Source organism: Epinephelus fuscoguttatus, linkage group LG2 (genome assembly GCF_011397635.1).
Source record: "Epinephelus fuscoguttatus linkage group LG2, E.fuscoguttatus.final_Chr_v1".
NCBI lineage: Eukaryota > Metazoa > Chordata > Actinopteri > Perciformes > Serranidae > Epinephelus > Epinephelus fuscoguttatus.
In genome coordinates, this window is record NC_064753.1 from 42,457,190 (window position 1) to 42,476,945 (window position 19,756).

At 43.6% G+C, this 19,756-nt stretch overlaps 1 protein-coding gene across 1 annotated transcript in view; it reads right to left on the reverse strand.

Moving 5' to 3' along the window:
• LOC125900908 (plakophilin-3-like) overlaps positions 1-19,756 on the reverse strand; it is a 48,098-nt gene that overhangs the window by 8,594 nt on the left and 19,748 nt on the right. The window contains exons 3-12 of the mRNA XM_049596187.1: positions 17,513-18,132; positions 17,291-17,414; positions 16,913-17,117; positions 16,569-16,728; positions 14,557-14,665; positions 12,159-12,323; positions 6,627-6,806; positions 6,309-6,462; positions 4,831-5,026; positions 4,336-4,423 (exon numbers count right to left, since the gene is read on the reverse strand). Of these exons, the coding sequence (XP_049452144.1) occupies positions 4,336-4,423; positions 4,831-5,026; positions 6,309-6,462; positions 6,627-6,806; positions 12,159-12,323; positions 14,557-14,665; positions 16,569-16,728; positions 16,913-17,117; positions 17,291-17,414; positions 17,513-18,132 (2,001 nt within the window). The remainder of the gene's footprint in view (positions 1-4,335; positions 4,424-4,830; positions 5,027-6,308; positions 6,463-6,626; positions 6,807-12,158; positions 12,324-14,556; positions 14,666-16,568; positions 16,729-16,912; positions 17,118-17,290; positions 17,415-17,512; positions 18,133-19,756) is intronic.

Here is a 19,756-nt window from a genome sequence, read left to right on the forward strand (position 1 = left end):
AATCCATTAGCCAAACCCACCAGACACCATTTAAATAAACAGTTATTTTAGCGTGCACAGGGGCAGCATATTTACACATCTAACTGGGTGAGTTAAGGGATTACTTCAACCAAACCTGAGCTGGTGATTCATGGAACAGTGAAAAGATGAATCAAGACAGTTTTTCTGAGTTTTATTTTTTTCTGTCGACTCTGAATGATGTGTGTTACGGTGCTAAAATAACGGTTTATTCTAATGGAGTGTGGTGGGTTTGGTGATTTCAGGGCTGTTTCTGGTTAAAATGTAACTTACACTTTAAAAAAAAAAGTTCTGTCTCTGTAGGGATCCTTTCCATAATGTTGTCAGACACTTACAAAAACAATCTGAACTTGTCAGTGGCAAAAACAAGCACTTCTAGTGGACGTCCATTGAGGGTGTATATTGCCCCAAGTGGTTTCATTGCAGTGTGTCAGCACTGAAGGCAGAGCCCTGTTCATCCTATAAATGTTGCTCAATGGCACATGAAGCCAAAAAAGTTCAACTTCCCGGGTATAAAACTGAGCAAGCACACTAGAGACTTCCTCCAGTATGCCCTTGCTAATTTGAATGGGGATAAAATGATTAAATCTTGCGCCTCATCTGTCACTGTTTCCCACAGAATTAGAATTTATGTGTGGCGTTCGCTGACACGTTTTTGTTTTGTGTGTCTTTGAACACAGAGAAGGCGGAACTCCTTGTGGGTTTTGAGTTGCGAGGTGGATAATTAATCGATCAATCAGAGCTGATCAGATCAGATTGATGGATGAGAGGAGCAGCTGCTCCAGAGGCATGAACACTTAAGGGAAATTTCGGTTTATTTCAACCTGTCTCCTATCGTCCTAAATTTGTTTCAAGTGACTAGTGACATAAAAATAATAGTTAGCATGTTAGCCGTTAGCCTAGATACAGCCGGGGCGCATAGTAGCGTCTGACCTGTTAAAACGTAAGTGAATGGGCAACCTTCAAGTGCCAAGTTAGTCCACTAAACAAGCTTTTTTCCCACAAAGACCGCCTCATATCGTTAGGATAAATGTCAGAGAACATATAGGAAACGACATGTAAACGTGTTGTCTTACCTTACCGGTGTGCTGCCATGTTTGTTTACCATTTAGCTCTGCTTTCCAAAGTGTGGCCGAAATATCGCGAGAACAAGCAGCAACAGCTGGAAGGCAGGACCGGACAGTAGCCTGAAAAGTTCATTCATTTATTTTATGAAAGATTTATAGAATAATGGCTAACTTTTTGCCAGACTTCGACTTTGTGGAGGAGGAATTTGATTTTGCAGAGTTTGATGGCCGCCCTTATTTATTTGAGCCAGAATACACTGACGAAGAGCTTCGTGAAATTGAAGAACGGAGGAGGAGAGAGGCACAACAGGTAGAGGACGAGAGGGGAGGAATGGCTGCTGCAAGGCTGCGTAGCTCTGGAGATTGGTGGTGTACCTGTGAATGCTGTACCCCAGTGCCCACAGAAGAGGAATACCTCTGTTGCAAGGAATGGGACCGGTTGCAGCCTTATTTTCAAGGTCTGGATGTGACCGAGGACAAGACACCTCCACCTGGAGTAGTATCCAGCTGGGCTTTATCTAGAGCTCACGAGATACATTTCAGCCGCACTTGGGAAAGCAGAGCTAAATGGTAAACAAACATGGCAGCACACCGGTAAGGTAAGACAACACGTTTACATGTCGTTTTCTATATGTTCTCTGACATTTATCCTAACGATATGAGGCGGTCTTTGTGGAAAAAAAGCTTGTTTAGTGGACTTTGCACTTGAAGTATGCCCGTTCACTTACGTTTTAACAGGTGTGATGCTACTACGCGCGCTGGCTGTATCTAGGCTAACGGCTAACATGCTAACTATTATTTTTATGTCACTAGTCACTTGAAACAAATTTAGGACGACAGGAGACAGGTTGAAATAAACCGAAATTTCCCTTTAAGATTCACTTTCACTGCAGGAGCAATGAATAATTGAGTGGTACATATATTCCAACAGCGCTTCTTATGACCTGTTCAGCTTCAAAAATAGAAAATCAAAAGGCAGCAGCTGATGAATCATGGCCGGCTGACACATAAATGAATGTGTGGGAAACCCTGGTTCTAGACTTAATCCACTGATTTACAGATGTCTCTTTCACAATGATATCTATGTGAAAAAATCTTTTCAGGAGAAAGAAGAGATAAGCATGCAGTATTAAAATGTTTACACTCTCAAATACTAGAAAACAGACTGATCCCCTGGGACAGGGTGTGAGCCACAGACCCCTGCTGTAACACTACTATGTGCTTCAATTTACAACATGCTGCATATTAATAGCAACTGATGTGACAAAACAGTCTTGATAAAATGTTTTCCCATACTGTCCAGCCCAGCAGAAGGGCACCGTGTCACGGACCAGAGAGTAAACAGGAGTAAACAGGACTAACTGGGGGCGTATTGGCTGAAGTAAATGTCCTGAGTCTTACAACGCTGAGGATCAACTATTTTAATGAAGACTTTTGTGATCTAGTTTCTGAGCCTCTTGAGTTTACCCAGAACCACTCAGAGGGGAGGCTGTCAGCTCACAGGTCAGAAACAGTCCTGTAGAGATCACTGACAATGATCTCTACAGTTAGTGATGTCCTGGTTTCCTCCAACACTCAGGACCGAAGCCAAAGGCCTTTGATTTACTGTAATCCCTCTTTCTTATGATGGATGTGCTTAAAAATGTGGTCCTTCTCTCAAAACATTGTAAAAGAGAAGACCACGGTCAAATCACTGGTGCGAGGATCCAGAAGCACTGAGAGGAATAACACCCCCCCGCTGCTGCCGCCCAACAGAAACTCTTCAGCTGTTGCAGTTTAAACAAACTGGAGCATTTGAGCTCTTCCAAGCAAACTCTGCTATGCTTCATTCCTGTGGCTTCTCCTCTGTCAGCAAGAGATAAAACACTTAGTTCCAGTGCACAAAAATCTACGGCATTGTGACGTCCCGTGGACCTGCAGGTGCTCTGTGGCACGGAGCCTTATCTCCAGATACCAGCTGACATCTCAGTTTGTATTGTCAAGTTAAAGCTTGTCAGCCCTCTGCTTACAGCCTTTAATGCTGTTGGTAATAAGGAGCTGTGATTTCAGTTTATCCCTTTCATTTTCTATGTTTTTATTCTTTGTTTGTTTGAGGGCTTTTTGCCTTTTTTTTATTAGATAGTACAGCCAAACATAGACAGGCTGATCCCCACTGCCTAGGACCAGTGCTGGGGGTATAAGAAAGTAAAGCAGTACAGTAATGTATTACTTTTAGCAGTAACAAAGTAATATAATGCGTTACCAACAGGATTCAGGTAATATTATTACAATTATAATGTAAAGCAACGTGTTACTATCCGTAATAAACTGCTCATTGTTTTCATTTTTCATTTATCCACACAGCTCCACTTCCACCACTTCAACGCTAGTAAAAACATCCCCCGATGGTTGTTGTGTGTGCCAGACAAAGTTACCACCTAGCTAGCTGGTAAACAAAGCGGAGCATTTAAAGAGCCAGATATTTCTCAAGAGCTGGTGGAGACCAAAAGAGAGGAAAAAGGACAGTGAGAGTAAGACTTGTGCAAAAGCCCAGTTCTACCAGTTTTTATCAGTTTATTCAATTGTGCTGTTTTTTATGTGTATGACATTTTTTCTTTTTAATTTGAATGTATGAAAGATTGTAAGACAGTATCTGCCTCTTCCGAATTCTAGATTCATATCAATTCCGAATATTTGAAACAGTTTCAATGCTCATTTTCCGCAGCATCAACACACAGATACCAGCTTTTTCGCTCTCTCTTTATAGTAACGTCAGCTGCGGTCATTCTGCTGTTCTCAAGAAAAGAAAAGTTGTTGTTATGTTATAACCTTTTTGTATTTATCATGTAATGAAAATGTAAAACTGTATGCCCTCCAACATCAGTTTTTCCCTGGGTATCAAAAGTGGTATTGAATATCTTTCAAGGTTATTCGAGTATAGTGACGAAACTGCGCTTTTTTTTTATATCACTAAAAATAAAGTATCTTTGGGTTCTGGACTCACAAAACAAGTAATCTAAGGACATCATTTTAGGATCTGGGAGTTTATGGAAAGCATTTTATAGACTTAACAATGAATTTAAAAAAAAATCATGATTCAATAAAGAAAAATAAGACAGTTGCAGCCCCGATAATTTTCTTTGTCTTGTGCCCTGAACCTAGATTTCAAGTACTTGTTGCTGTCATGTGCTTTGTGACATTTGCAGCTGTGTACACAATATTTGGAGGATTTTGTACAAAGTTTTTTGGCATCAGCATCTGTGAGTCTCACCAGTTTGTAGTCTTTGTGCAGTTTGTTGTACTGGAACATGTTGCAGAGGACAGTCGAGGCCGCTCTGGCAGCTTTCAGACTCCCGGAACTAAAGCAAGACACAGTGACTGATGGTTAGAGACAAAAACAAACGAAAAGAACTAACAAGGAGGAAATACCACAGCATAAACAGAGGGGAGAAGTCCAGTGATAAACACTCTAAAATGACCTGCATATTTGTCAGAGGTTATTTTTTGTCAGAGGGGAGCGCAGTAACAGTTCCAGAACACTTAAGTCATTAACACCAAACAGAGGTCACAGTTTGCAAAGTGAAAGAATGTAGGAGCTAAAAAGTATTAACCAATTACAAGCAGCATGATATGAACTGTTAGTGTTGCATTGGATAAAAAATTACTGGTGAGTTAATAACTTCTACTCCCCCTGCATTCTGAAGCAGCAGCTCTGTTTTCTCACTGTGCGACACTGATAAACGAGGGTGACAGAAGGCAGTCCTACCTGCTATCATGGGATGTCTTGATGCCCATCAGTTTCTGCAGGCCGTTGAAGTATGAGATGTCACGGGCTGCCAAGGAGCTGCAGGTGACCAGGTGATTGAGGGCTCCACAGATGTTGACCACCACTTCACTAGATGGAGTTTTCTGATGGCCGTCACTGGGCAGCTTGGACACCAGAACATTCACCATGTTCTTAGCTGCAGGGACAAAGAGAGAGGTTGGCTCTCTTTTAAGACTGTTTGTAAATAATGCAAGAGTGCCCTCTGGACGCTTCGGTAGATAAAACATAAAGTTTCCTCCAGGGTGCCCTTCAAATGGAGAAAACCAGATGTAATACCATATGCGCTACCCTATATGCTAGAAAACTTTCTGCAGCTGTTACCTTCTTATTTTTTTGCCCTTGCCTATCTGACAGTGTGAGTCTGCCACTGCTCTGACCTTTGCAAGATCAGCCTCTGTCGATTTGGTGTTTCAAAGCACATTCATACAGCAATCTTTCATAAAAGGACAAAACGATCAACATAGTGTTAGATATCCAACACAGCCCTCTGTTCCTTTATAACACTCAGCATTTGGGAAGACCAATTAACTTTTAACTTTGTATTCGACTAGAAAAGAGGAAGCTAACTGACCTTTAACTAAGTCTCGCCCTTTTGTGAGCTGTCGGAGTAAGCATGAAGCCCACACTGGAACTAACTGTTTCCCTTCACTGGTTCCTGTACAGCAGGGTCGGTCTTTGTTTCACTATTCTAATCATTAAAAAGCAAAAGCAGCATGTGTATACATTCAGTAGGCTATATCTTCAGTAGCTAGCTAGCTAACCCTACACTTTTCAGGGTTTGATTTTGGTTTTGGAACAGGGAAGAAAGGTATATCTTTTTCCAACCTCTGCAGGTAACAAGTATCATTAATACATGACGTGCCCCAGGCACAACATTTAGCTCCAAATCCACAAAACCAGCCTGCAAATGAAGGAAATCTGAAACGACTGCATTAGAGTCAATGGAGCACAGCTGTGTTGTTGTTGGACCCTGTTCTGAGATGGCCGTATGCTACGTTATGATTGGCCAGTCTGCGTCCAAGGACAGGACTTAGCGAAGGGTCAACTATACTGTTAACTTTGTATTTGACTAGGAAAGTGGAAGCTAATTAGCCTTGCTAACTTAGTACTGATTGTCTCCAGGCGGTATTTATCGTTTACGGTTGGTTCAACATTATACATGGAAACACACTGGAGTGTTTTGTTCTTTTACCGCCTCAGCCCAGTGCACCATACTCATATCACGACACAGAGTTACATATGAAGTCACCAAGGAATCTATGGAGTGCTTGTAGGACTAAGCAACGTCAGCCTCCTAACTGATAAACTGCCTCTGTAGCTGCTGGAACTTAAGTGTAATTATGAGCTATTGTTAGTGTCACACACACACACACACACACACACACACACACACACAGTTTCCATAGTTTGCATCTCACCGATGTGGTCTTTGTTGGTGGCGTGTCTGGCCAGATTCCTCAGCAGGCCAGTCAGAGGCCTCAGCTCCATGTCATTGTTGGTGTCCAACAGATCCAGCAGGGTGGGCAGCATCCTCTCCTGCTCGATCACCACATTACTCATCACTGACGACCACTGATGAGAGGGGCAGAGAAACATGAACATGCACTGAGTTCTGTTCAATTGTGTGCTATTGTTGGTATAACTGCTGAAGAATCAAACTCCAAAGCAACAAAAAAATCAGTTAATTTTGGAATATACATGCACATTTCATATTCCTATAACTTATGAGATCTTACTCTGGCGTCTCCTGCAGTGATATTTTGCAGGGCTCCGATGGCAGCCTCGCGGCTGGTGGAGCTGCAGTCACTGTTCTGCAGAACAAGCTTGTACAGCCCCACCACATGAGGGTGCCACAGCCACTCAGCACCCTTAGGTTGTCGTGACACCTCCGACAGTATGGACAGAGTCTGGTTGCGCTGTCGTGGAAGAGAAGAAAGACAGAGAAAGAACACTTCCATTTATTGTACAGTAGCTACACAACTGTGAGATTTTTTATTATATTTTACTCACATCAGTTTTCTGATACAATTTATTCTCATGTTTCAGCTTTTATCCGTTGTAGCTAACTAACTAAGCTAATGTTAGCTCCATTAGTTGGCTGGAACAACTGTCTGACTTATTTAATGTTTCAACTGAGTCAGTCGGGGTCTTAAATATGCACTTGATGGCTACATACATGATATTGTGCTTGAAGGTTTGATGCTAAATCTACATGTCCCTGGCAGAAACTAGTCAGCCTCCTCATCAGCTGTTGCTCACGTTCAGCTTTGTACTTGTATTGCAGTGTACAGCTACTTAGTCCTGGTATTATAAGATCAGGCAAAATATACTTATGTCATTCTAACACGACGTAGCTTACATATTTGGACAAAAGGCTGAGGTTAGCTTTGAAGGGACAGTTCACCCCAAAATACATATTTTTGGTCTTAACCTGATGTGCTATTTATCAGTCTAAACTGTTTTGGTGTGAGCAGCAGAGTGTTGGCTTTCTCTCTGATACAATGGAACTAGATGGCACTCAGCTTGTGGTGCTCAAAGAGCCAAAAAATACATTGAATCAAGAGCAATGTCACTTTCCAGAAATCATGACCCAGTTACTCAAGATAATCCACAGACCTTGTTGTGAGCAGTTTCATATGGGAACTATTTTCTCTCTACTGAACTACACCTGCCAACTGTATCACTGCACAGAAGGAAGTGTGCATCTACTCATGGACGAGAGGCTCATGAAGAGATGTAAACGCCTCAGCTGTGCTTTAACATTAGCCAGGGCAGTGGTGCTGGGTGAGCTAGCCGTGGACACACACTTCCTTCCTACAGTGTTAAGGGGCTGACACACCAAACCAACATCAAAGAACTAGTGGCGATGAAATCCAACTGTTGTGTCATCTACGTCGCCTCATGTCGCCCTGTGTCAGTTGCATTTGAACACACTACACGGACTACATCCGACGGCCAAGTGGCACGTATGTTCTGCGCCTGCGTGTGAGGAAATAACGCAAAAAGGGAAAACGGAAGTCAGAGGAATGCATGAGATAAACAAAGTAGCGGAGTGAGAGAGTGGTACATCCTGTCAGCTGAGGGGTTTCCTATCTGTGCAGCCGAGCACCGCAGCACCTCCACGGACTATTACATCCAGACGGTCCCGGTGTTTCCTCCGCAGGCTCCACTTCACTCAGCTGCCCGATAAACCCGCTGCTTCTTCCCACTTTAACCTGAATAACAAACCGGGGCTCGGTGCTCCAGTTGGATCCAAACGGAGAGCCGGGGCTAACTGGCTGTGCTTCCGGTCATGCTGTGGCTAACACTCTGCTAGCCTCCCAGCTAGCCCCGGTTTGTTATTCAGGTTAAAGTGGGAAGAAGCAGCGGATCTGTCAGGCTGCTAAGTGAAGTGGAGCCTGAGGAGGAAGCACCGGTTTCACTACAGGCAGATTCACTCGCTACAGGGGCGAGGAAGTAAAACCTGAACAGCCAATCGAAGTGATCTCTCTCACCGACAAGCTCCACCGCCGATTCAACATGCTCAGTCAGTCAAAAAGCCGCCGACGCCAAAGTGCCGACAGTGCGGGACACACTGCAAAAACTAGGGAGACAGACGCTCACCGACGGCCCGACTTTGGCTGATGGCCGACCGTCGGCCTTGTGTGTCAGGGGCTTTACAGTTGGTGGGTGTAGTTTGGTACAAAGAAAATAGTTCCTACATGAAACTGCTCACAACAAAGTCTGTGGATTATCTTGAGTAACCGGGTTGTGATTTCTGAAAAGAGACATTAATGTTGAGTTTTTCAAACGTCTTTTTTGCTGCTCTGAGCACCACAAACTGAGTGCCATCTAGTTATCTCTACGATCGATATTTCTAACACTCTGCAACTCACACCAAAACAATCTAGACTGATAAACAGCTCTACAAGTAATAAGAGTAATATGAACTTTTCATTTTGGAGTGAACTGTTTCATAAACCTTGCTTTTGACTTCGGCCATTAGCAGATAAACACACAAACACACTGTTTAATCCACTGCTCTCACTTTTGCTCTTGTGTTATTGGTTGAAGAAAGGCTTAAAAAGACACCGCCCTCCAAACTCTTTAAATGCAGAGTAGGTTATCACTCTTAGCACAGCCCCATTCACACTGCTTTACTGCATGGGGGAAATACAAAGCTTGACATGGTTGCAGTGCCACTTACTGTTGCTAAGCTATGATTACTGCTCAGAGGAGGGGTTTAACATACAGTCAGTGCGGCCATTGGCTTTAAAGATGTTTTGTCATGGACCAAAGACAGATCGAGGGAAAAACTCCAACCAGAACAATAAGGTTTCGTTCTTTGGAGACGCTGAATATTCATACCAAGTTTCACAGCAGTCCAGCCAGGAGCTGTCAAGATATCTATCTCCTGACTGAAGTGTTAGCTAGATGAACACACAGACGGACAGACCAGTATCCTCAGGCTTCACTAAGCAGGATAAAAATCCTCCCTGTTCACCCTCCATGTAACCTGGATAATGATCTGCTCTGAGCGAGGATATCTCACATGGAAAAAAACAGGTTATATATAGTTAAAGAGGTCGTTTTCTCCTCACTCTGGGGTGACTATGAGAACATACATGTAACAGTGGGCCTGAGGTTTACTCTCCATGAGCCTCTACTGCTCCCTATTGAAATGAGTAATGTGATCTGCTGGTTGTGTGTGTTGTATTGGAAGCTGATCCTCCCCGTGGACCTGAGGCCACTTCTAGAGTTTCTATCTGCTGGGCCACTTATTATCTGGCCATTACTGAGATACCTGCTTGATGTCAGCGCCTGACTTTTTGAAGCTCCATAACGGAGATACCTTTAAAATCACTTGTACAAAAATGACTCAGTAACATGACGATGTAATGCTGAATGCATCATGATAATGGATCTGATAATGATGGCGCACCTGTGAGGTAAGATGCATGAATAATGTGGTCCGAAGTTGATCTGGCTGCATCATTTATACCAGACGGGCAGTTATATGACCTGGATACATGCAACCTGTATACAATGCAGGCAGCTCCCCGGTGGCAAAATCAGATGGTCCCCTGATATGTTAACAATGAGTATGTTACTGAGCCTGCACCGCAGAGCGGGATAAAAAATAGTGCTGAGGTGCCTGTAAGTCTCCAGAAGAGAATAAGAAGTAAATCAGCAGAAAACAGTAGAGCTGCATTTTCTCTGAATGTTTTTAATCTCTACTATTGACAACTAACGTCTTCATTAAAATATACGAGCAGATTTTGTTGCCCAAAGAGTATTCAGATGAAAAACACTGGCACACAGCTTTTTGCTAAGCGGCAGGAATAGCAGTGACAGAGCACCAAGTGAATGAGAGCGTGACAGCTTTATGCCTCACAGAGGGACGTGACGGGTGTGGCTGCCGCAGACGAGCTCGCAGGCTGACACAATATCCAACATGTTTCTGATTATATAAACTTTGGATCTAGAATGTGGATACGCATAAATAAAAATAAACAGATACATAAAGACAGCGGCATCCTCGAAAGGTGGCGGGAGGGCAAGGCCATCCAGATGCAGCTGCTGGCCCGCTACCTCCCCTCGCGAAAATAATTGAAAAAAATTGGAGGACCCAATCAATGTACTCATTCAAATTGAAGCAGTATATTTGTCTTTTTAAGGAAAAGGACAACCAGCCTACTTGAAGAACTATACATCGCCTAACCATACATACTAGTATTTGAGCCTGTCTACACGTGGTAATATCATGCGTCTTGGGTGATCTGATCACACGTGGACAGCTCTCAGACTGTCTGTTCACATCTGACCTCAGAATGCATCTCAGGTGACGACTTGTAACCTGACCTCACATAGCCGCTCTACACGCAAAGAGACGTGTGAATCATTTCTGTTTGCAAAGACCAAATGTGTTGTTGTTTTTAACTGGCAACAGGTTTATCATGCTATTCGGTGCTATTATGTGAGGGTCCAAAGACAGAGGGATGTTGTGTGCTGTGAAGCCCTCTGAGGCAAATTGTGATTTATGATATTGGGTTTTATAAATAAAATTGAATTGAACATACAGCCTTTACTATTTAAAATGAGTAAAATCTTTTGACAGCCCCTCTGTGCCTCTCTCTCTCTCTCTGTTCATCATGAGACAAGTGCCACTAGAAGACTAGCATCACACTGTTATCATTACGCAATGGTTATTTAATGAAAGACTAATGAAAGTGAATTTGTTGGGACCTTTTAACAGCTGCTGCTGCTGCTGATAGCTCGTGCTAACCTGGCAGACTTTTAAGGGCCTGTGTCCACACAGTGTTCTTTCTCAGCACCTGCAACTTTTTTAAACTGTATCCAATGAGTAGAGAACGTATGTAGCCACCTCGAGAAAAAGAGCCGTGCCCTACGTCTTTTTTCAGAGCATTGCCCCTTTTTTGTTCGGCCACTCTGAGCATTTTCAAAAATCCTTTGGCGAGACTACTGTCACAACAAAGACAGAAGAGCCCGTCTGTGGGAGCAGATCGACCAGCAGATATTGGATGTTGCTGGCGAGTGTTGTGCTTTCATCACCGTGTGCGTTGTAGCTTGTTGATAACTGTGTAGTCAACCCTTTGTTAATGTAGCATTGTGCGAGCAACCAAGCTAACGGTGATGTCAAGATATTGCTGTCAAAGAAACAAAACCCATGTGCAGCGCATCAATAAAAAACACAAAGCGCTGGGAGTGCTTTTTTCTGAAGAGCTGGGATGATGGGCTCCATGGCGCCCTGCCACCGCTTTTCTGCTGAGGAAAAACATGATGTAGGCCCTAACTGACCAATCACATCGAGTAGAGTTTCTCCAGAGATAGTGCTTCAGCTCTGCATCTGTGTAACTGTACCAGCAAAAGTTTTCTTATATGGTCAGGTAAGGACATCAGGTGACTAGGTGGAGGCCATGGACACATTAGCCGTCACACTGCTCAAAGAATATGGCCATACGTGGCCCAGCAGACCACCTCTGACTGTGGTCTAAGCAATCGGATCACAATGCGTCTTGGTGGTCTTTCACACCTGTATTTAGAGCTGTCCACTTGTGATCAGATCACCTGACATTCATGTTCAAACCAGGTATAAACAAGCTTATTATAGTTAGTATGTCAGTATGCTATTCATATATAAGAGTCCTTATAGTATACAGAACATGTTAGTTAACTGTTGTCTCTGACACACTTGCAGACACAGAGCAACATTAGCATTAGCTTGGAGTCGTGTTTCCGGTGTGTAATTCTGCAAGTGTGACTTTTACCTCATTGTTTTTCTTGTTATACAGAGTAAAACAGCCGATGGCATCACTTTCCTTGGAGGCAGAGGCTCTCGTTTGGCCCTCCAGACGGAGTCGGACTGAGGGAGGAAGCTCCGTGTACAGCTGGTAGGACAGATTCCTCATCACACACAATGAATTCTCCAAACCCTGAACACAGACAGAGAGGAGATGAATGAGGGTTTGACAAGAGGAGGGCTGTGGTGGACAACTAAGTAACCTGAGTAGATGCTGACACATGTCAGCTGGTAGAATAAACCTGTAAGCTCTGATCATATGAAATCTGATGTCCTCTAATGTGTAACAGGTCACTGAGGCGTAGACACATCTTCCTGCTGTCACTATAGGTTTGTCAACTTTGAACCAACACAGCATTATGAGGACTTTTTAATATTAAACATGGCAGTAAGCAACACATTGGGGACGTCAGGATCTGGATTTAATCTCCTTGTACCGAGGACATCCCCTGTGGAATATTCGTCAAGTCAGATGCAGGAAGGATTCAGGTTGACGTCTAATGGAAGCAGTGTGTTTATCAATCATCTGCCAGCTGGTTAAAGATTTATCAACATGTCTGCAAAGTAATTTTGGTCTCCGCTCCTAACCAAAGTCAACGCTTGGTGAAACGTGCCAAACCACAACGAGCGAAGAAGAATGTAAGCAGAACGGTCTGTAACAAGTCATGCAGGTCCCTGGACCTCGTAATGAGCCACAGAAAGTATGAAGCATTGACAGATAAAGAATTGAGCAACAAGCTAACATTCCTTAGCTGTACGCATTCCAAGTGGAGCTGCGAGCTGAAGAAACAACCCACGTGTAGCACGTTTAAAGAATACTGGTGGTGATATTCTGTTTTTCAGTTACGACAAAGAGTGAAATGACCCAAACCCAAGTGGTTAAAGTCTGATATATCGTCTTTCTCTGTGCCTTTAAACACATCTATTAGCCACACTTTTGCACTGAGTGACATGTTCCTTCATTACCATGAACATACAAACTAGTTTATTCTGACTCAATCCCACCAACACAGTCGTGTTGCTTTCAATGATCACTATAGCAGTGGTTCCCAATTGGTGGGTCACCGGTCCATTCTGAATGGACATCAAGCAGGATCGCAAATCAGCACCAGCTACCGGCCAAATCTTGATAACATATGCAAGTGGCTGCTAAATTTACTTCACTCATTAACCTAAAAAATAATGATAATCTGATGAGTGGCTGGTAGACTTTAGAATCCACTAGCCACAGTGGCAGGTGGACAAAAAAGTTCATTTCCAACCCTGACCTCAAGTGACTTGCAAACGTGTCAAGTTTGTAAAAAACATTTTACTTGACAAGAGTTTTTATTTTGAGGTTTGACTTTTCCTGCTGTAGAGTGAGTGACTAACAGACAGCTACTTGACAGAGACAGCAAACTAGCTCGACGACATGGCCAAATGTAAGTCTGACGCAGAATATATTAAATTGTGTGGACCTTGAACTAATGACTACGGACAAATCTGGACCCCATGGCTGGACCAGCCCTGCTCTCTCTCTCTCTGTTTATTAGACCACAAATGAGAAAAGATTAGCAAACTAGCCACCCCTCAGTCCCTCCGCCTCGCTCCCCACCACTGTGGACTGCTTCCCTTGAGGAGTGCAGGCAGCAGCTTGCGTAGCGGCTCAAACCCCAGAGCTGGTTTGCGCTGAACATGTCCTACATGGATAAATCACGTTGTGCCTGCAGCACTGGCTGGGTCTGGGCTGCTGTGGCTGCTGACCGTGGGTCAGTCTTGTAAGCTGCTGCCCGCTCTCCTTCTGGTGAGGTGGTCTGTAGCGGTGGGGAGTGAGGCGGAGACACACTGTGATTCGAGAGTCTAGACAACGTTAGCTGCATAAACATGAACTTAAAGCCACAACTGTGAACCTCTGACTCCAGTTAGCAGGCTAAACTGTTAGCAACATTTCCTCTCCTTCTCTGAAACACTTGAAAAATACAGTGTGACACATTTAGTAGCTACAGCTGTCATTTTTAATGGGTCAGATATATTTATTAAACATTTAGGTTACTATCTGCTTGGACTCATCAGGTTGTCAATATTTTAGGACTTGGATCGGGATCTCACAACACAGCAGTGGTTTTGGTCTTGGGTTATGGGATTTGTTGACAGAAAAATGTAGAGAAACACAGGCCTCTACCTTAAACTTGAATACATAAGATGCAGTCAAGTCTTTAATTTTTCTGTCTTTATTTTGGTGGTTAGTGTTCGTAGCTACTGATGTTCAAAGGACCTGCCAGTGTGATGCGCTGTAGCCATTATGACCACAGTGATTTTCAGATCAGACGTTGTTATTTAGAGTGTATAAAAATGTCACAGGTGATTACAGTGCAGGTCAGACTCACCTTGTCATCTGCCCTGTCCTCTTGTTGAATGTAGGACACCAAAGAGTCCACCAGGCCTCGCATGTCTCTCATCTTCTGTCTCGTCCTCTCGTTCACTGAACTCAGGTTCCTTCACACACAGATAGAGATATTTAAATCCACGCTAGATTATTAGAACGCACAAAATTTATGAAGCTCTCTTAAGCCCCTTCAGTAGCACCATCACCACTATGGAAAAATCAGGTATTTTTGGAGCTCACATGTTCTTTTATCTCTGTCAGGACATTCCTCAGAGACTCAGACACTGCTTTATAAGGTGCAACCTGAAGGTAACTTCAGTTCCATGCCATGGGAATGAAGTCTTAGGTTTATACGATCTCTTATGTGATCAAATCCAATCTAATCTAAGTTGAGATAACAGCAGCACTTGAAATTTATGCTACGTGTGCGTGAAAGCAGCATTCTGTAAAGTCAGCATAAAAAGATCATCCATGTAAATGTACCTGTGAGTGATATGCTTTAATGGATTAAGGACTGGTTCATTAAATCACGCTGGTGTTTTGTTTCCAATAGACGCAACAAAGTGCTGCCCTTATTCTTAAAAGGTAACTTGGGCCTTTTTCAACCTGGACCATATTTTTCAACGTTTTTGTGTCTGGGTTACTGATGTGAACCACATTTATTGAAGCTGGTCCAGTGTTGAGAGAGAGGGCTGCAGCTGGCAGCAGCACAAAGCCTGCAATGTAACCAGATGGGGCAACTGTGCACGTCACTGTACGGTCATTGAAAGTGGCGTTTTTGTCGCTAAGGGGCTCAGATTGTTATTGTAAGTGTCTGAAGTCTCTTTATCTTTCACATGATCTTATCTATTTCTTAATGTGTCTAAGTCTCACTCAAACAGAAGTCTCATCCTGAAATCTCCTGAAATGAGATGTAGCTGAAACCACAAGTGAGAGGGAACAGTGTGCTGTGTTGGAGTATAGAATGCTTAGCTTAGTGTTATCTAAAATATATTAATGCGGATGAGGTCTCTGAATAACAGACACATACCCTGGCACCAAAAAGCATCCAAAAGAATGATCAGTCCACCACTTCACACTGACTAGTAGGTGTCCCGCATCACAGAGATTTGGTTTGGGAGTATGATTGTTAATCTTTAATCTGTGCCAGCAGCAGGTCTCAAGCCATGGCAGTGCCAGCTGATTGCTCAGTCGGTTGGTTCATGCCTTTAGTGCAGACTGAAATGTCTCAACAGCTACTGGATGGCTTATCATGAAATATAGCAGATGAATCCTAATGACTTTGGCGCTCTCTCGACTTAAACTCTTGTGCCACTAGCTGGTTGACGTTTCTGGTTTGGAGTAAAATCTCTCCACAACTTTGGATGGACAGCCATGAAATTTGGAACAAATGTTCACGCCCCCTCAGGATGAACTGAAATAACTTCAGTCAGTCAAACCTTTGACCTTTTATCTAGCGTCATCACATAAAAACTTTTGAGTTGTCCGATACCTGCACAACTATTGACTTTCCCATCAGCGTCAGCTGTACTGTGTGAATGATGACAGTGTCTGACCCACAGAACATTAATTATATATGTGAAACATTATTCTTATGTGTGGGATCTTCTGCAGAAGGACTTGAAGTTGCACTCTTGGCTCTTCTCTGCCGTTTCAAAGCACTGTTGCAGGATTTTTGTACACAATCTTCTATATGCCAATGTCACAGTGTGTCATAGCTGCCCTTTGTAAGCATGTGTAGCTGCCCTTATTTGTGTTTTTATGGTTGACTTCTAGTATATATTAAGATACTTTCTGGCTTTTCTTTGTAAAAATCTTACTGCTTGTTTTAGAGCTATACATTTTTATTCTGTATTTTTGTTCTATGTTGTCTGTCTGTAACTTATGTTGCTGCCAGTCTCGGCCAGGACACACGAGGTTTTTTTAGTTAAATAAAGGTTAAATAAATAAATAAAATCTGTGTTTAACAGAGGTGCAGGGTAATGTGTTGAGCTGCCTGTTCTGTGGAGTCACCTGAGGCAGCCGCTAGTGTTGTAGAAGATGTCTCTCTCAGATGGGCTCAGTGGGAAGTTGCTGCACAGAGGAACCAGCACCTTCTCTGTCAGCTCTGGTAAAGCTTCTTTAGACAGTTTCTCCTTCAGGTTGTCTCTGGAGGACAGATTCCACAGGACACCTGCAGCCACGACAAACAGGTTTTTACTCTGTTGTCTGAATAACTGAGTAATTCATCAGTAATATATAAATAATAAAGATATGACAGTAACAACACCTGGATTATGTGACTAAACAACAGGTAAATATCAGTGCTTGGACAAAAGCAGGGGACAAACCAGCCTGAAAGCAAAGACCATGACTACCTGTGATGGTCTTTCGAAGCTCCTCGTCAGGTTTGCTCAGGATGCTGACGAGATGCATCACTCCACCGGCATCTATGAGCGCCACCTTGTTGTCAGCGTTCTCGTAGATGAGGTTCCGTGTGGCGCCAGTGGCGTAACGCTGCACGTCTAAGTTGTCACTGGAGAAAAGCTGAACGAGAGCTGGAACGCCATGCAGAGCACGGACCTGAGGAAGAGGGAGGAACACCATACATGGTAAATACACACATATGGAGGAGAGGTGCTGGTGATGAACACATGACAGACTAAATGAAAAGAATAATGGACAATTAAATAGATAAAGAAGCACATATAGCAAATAAGAGAAATGCGACCAAACAGAACAAGGTTACACGTTACCTGGTTCTTGGCATCGTTGCTATGGTAACACTGGTGTTGGATGTATGCAGCTCCAAGAACTTGCAAGGCAGTGTCTGACTCAGAGAGATATCTGACAGCTGTGGCCATGTCCAGACTCTGTATACTACACACACACACACACACACACACACACACACACACACAAATAAATAATAAGTAAAATCAACAAATAAAGATAAATGAATGGATAACACGTCTCACTTTTCCAGTGGGTCGTTGCTGTGTATCGATGCTCCGTCCAACACATCCACTCCTTTCCCGACACTCCTCAAACTGCGAAGCGAGGCCGCCCGCTGGAGGGAGGCTTGATACTGCCCTGTCCCCATGACATGGTTGCCTCTGGACACATGCTGCTGCCACTGTGTCCCCCAGCCGTCCCCTGCCATGGGGACCCCTCTGGTAGTCCCCACCCAGCCCTCCTGGCCGAAGCCAGTACTCTGCTGCTGGTAGTGCTGCTGTCGGTTGGCGATGCGGCTGATGGTGCGGTGGGAGGGGCCTTTGTAGGTGTACTGATACGGCAGCTCCTCCTCCTGCCAGAAGCGTCTATCCTGGGCCAGCGTCCCACTGAGGCTGCGCCTTAGGGTGCCGGGGGCCGGCACAGGGATCGGGCAGGTAGTGGTCTCTGGAGGAACCAACACAGTGAGAGGAAGTGCCTCCTGGTCTGTTTGGCACAGTGACTTGGAGCGTCTGCTTCTCCTGTGTGTCTGTGAGGACTGGAAGCTGCTGTGGGCTACGCTGGCTCCTCTTTGGCTCACCTTGGAACTGGTTTCCACTGCAGAGCGAGAGGAGAAACCAGAGGAGCGGAGAGGCGCTGTGGGCACCTGCAGGGTGGGTGGTGTGGGGAGAAATAAAAGGTTAGCAGACACAAATACCTTTTCTGAATTTATGATCTGAAAAGGCAAATCTCAATATAACTTCCTCACCAGTGCAAGAAATAATTATAGAGAAGAGCTTACTGTACAGGCAGGGAAACAAAACAGGGACAGGGACAGTGCTTAGGACTTGGGAAACTGTACCGGACAGCAAAAAGGTTCCACTGCTTTTCACCTCTCCTTCATTAAAGGCTGGCTACTGTACGCTACAGGAAGCTCCCTGCAGCCTCTGCATTGTTAGACGGGCCAGATAAAAGCAGCAGACAAACGTCCTGTTTATATTTTTTTTCCCGTCTTTGCATTGTTCTGAACTCGGTCAGCAGTGGTAGACAATTAGACCTCAGAGGAAACGTGATTCATACACAACACTGGCTCAGTGCTGTCCAGTGTGCTTGACTCACAGGTCTCCAGTTAAGAATGAATAGTGATGAATGCTGCTGTACTCTGCTTACAGGAAAAAGTTACATTTTACATTGCTACAGTTAAAGTTAGTTAAACTTTGGTTTTATTTTTTAAAGTTTTGTCTGAGTTTTGACATCTTGGAACAAACGGAAATTTGTATAAATGGGAGCAAAAGACATGAAATGTGACTCAGACGTGTTGTAAACAAGCCATCAGTCTATCCAGATTATCAAAACCACTTTATCTGAAGGTAAAACTGAAAGAGAGAAGTTGCTGATAATCCCTCATTGCACAGGAAACCTTCAGGAAATCGGCACTCACAATGCAGCCCAGTAGGTCAAAGTTGAATCCAGTCTGTCTGTAAACTGTTGGGTGACATTTACAACAGGTTGGGTGACATTTTACCTTTTGACTTTATTTTCTGTTCCAACTCATTTTAGCTACCCTGGGTGTGTCTGATAGTCTGATTGCTCTTGTTCTTTAAGCATTAGCGATGTAGCTGCTCACATATCTGGGCTGTAGCTAACACCAAGGACACTGAGGTCGTGTTAGGGCAACAACATACACAACAAAACAAATCTATGCAGGGACTGGGCTGCGTATCAATATTGATACTGTACGACACTTTACTTTGAGTCATACAGAAATATTTGGCCCCTTTTTTTCATATATGGAACTGCTCAGTGCATTAGGTCTGATTCATGGTAGAGCGCTCGACACTTGATTAGTGTCGGTCAACAGAGATGATTTATTTATGACTGAAAAAAGTGTCACTTGACACTCTACTCTTTGTTTTGTTGTGGGCACCCCTGTATTTTATCACACAATGTGATTAGTTTTCACCCACATCGACTCTGACCTGCCTTCACCAGGCTGACTGACAGCAGATATTTACAGAACCAAAACATTTTTCATGTCAGCAACACAGGTAGAAATCAGCAGTGGTTTTAATTATTGATTCATTGACTTTATCTCCCAGCCCACTGTAGCTACTGAGAGGAATCTGCTGCTCACAGACAGACTGGGAGCCGATCAATCAATGTAGATACGATTCATAAATTTAAAACTTATGCAAAGCCGGATATTTGTGATTTAAACAGTTCACTACATGTAACAAATAAACCCTGGGCATAAAAAACCCTGAGGTGTGTCTTAACATGATTTAAATATA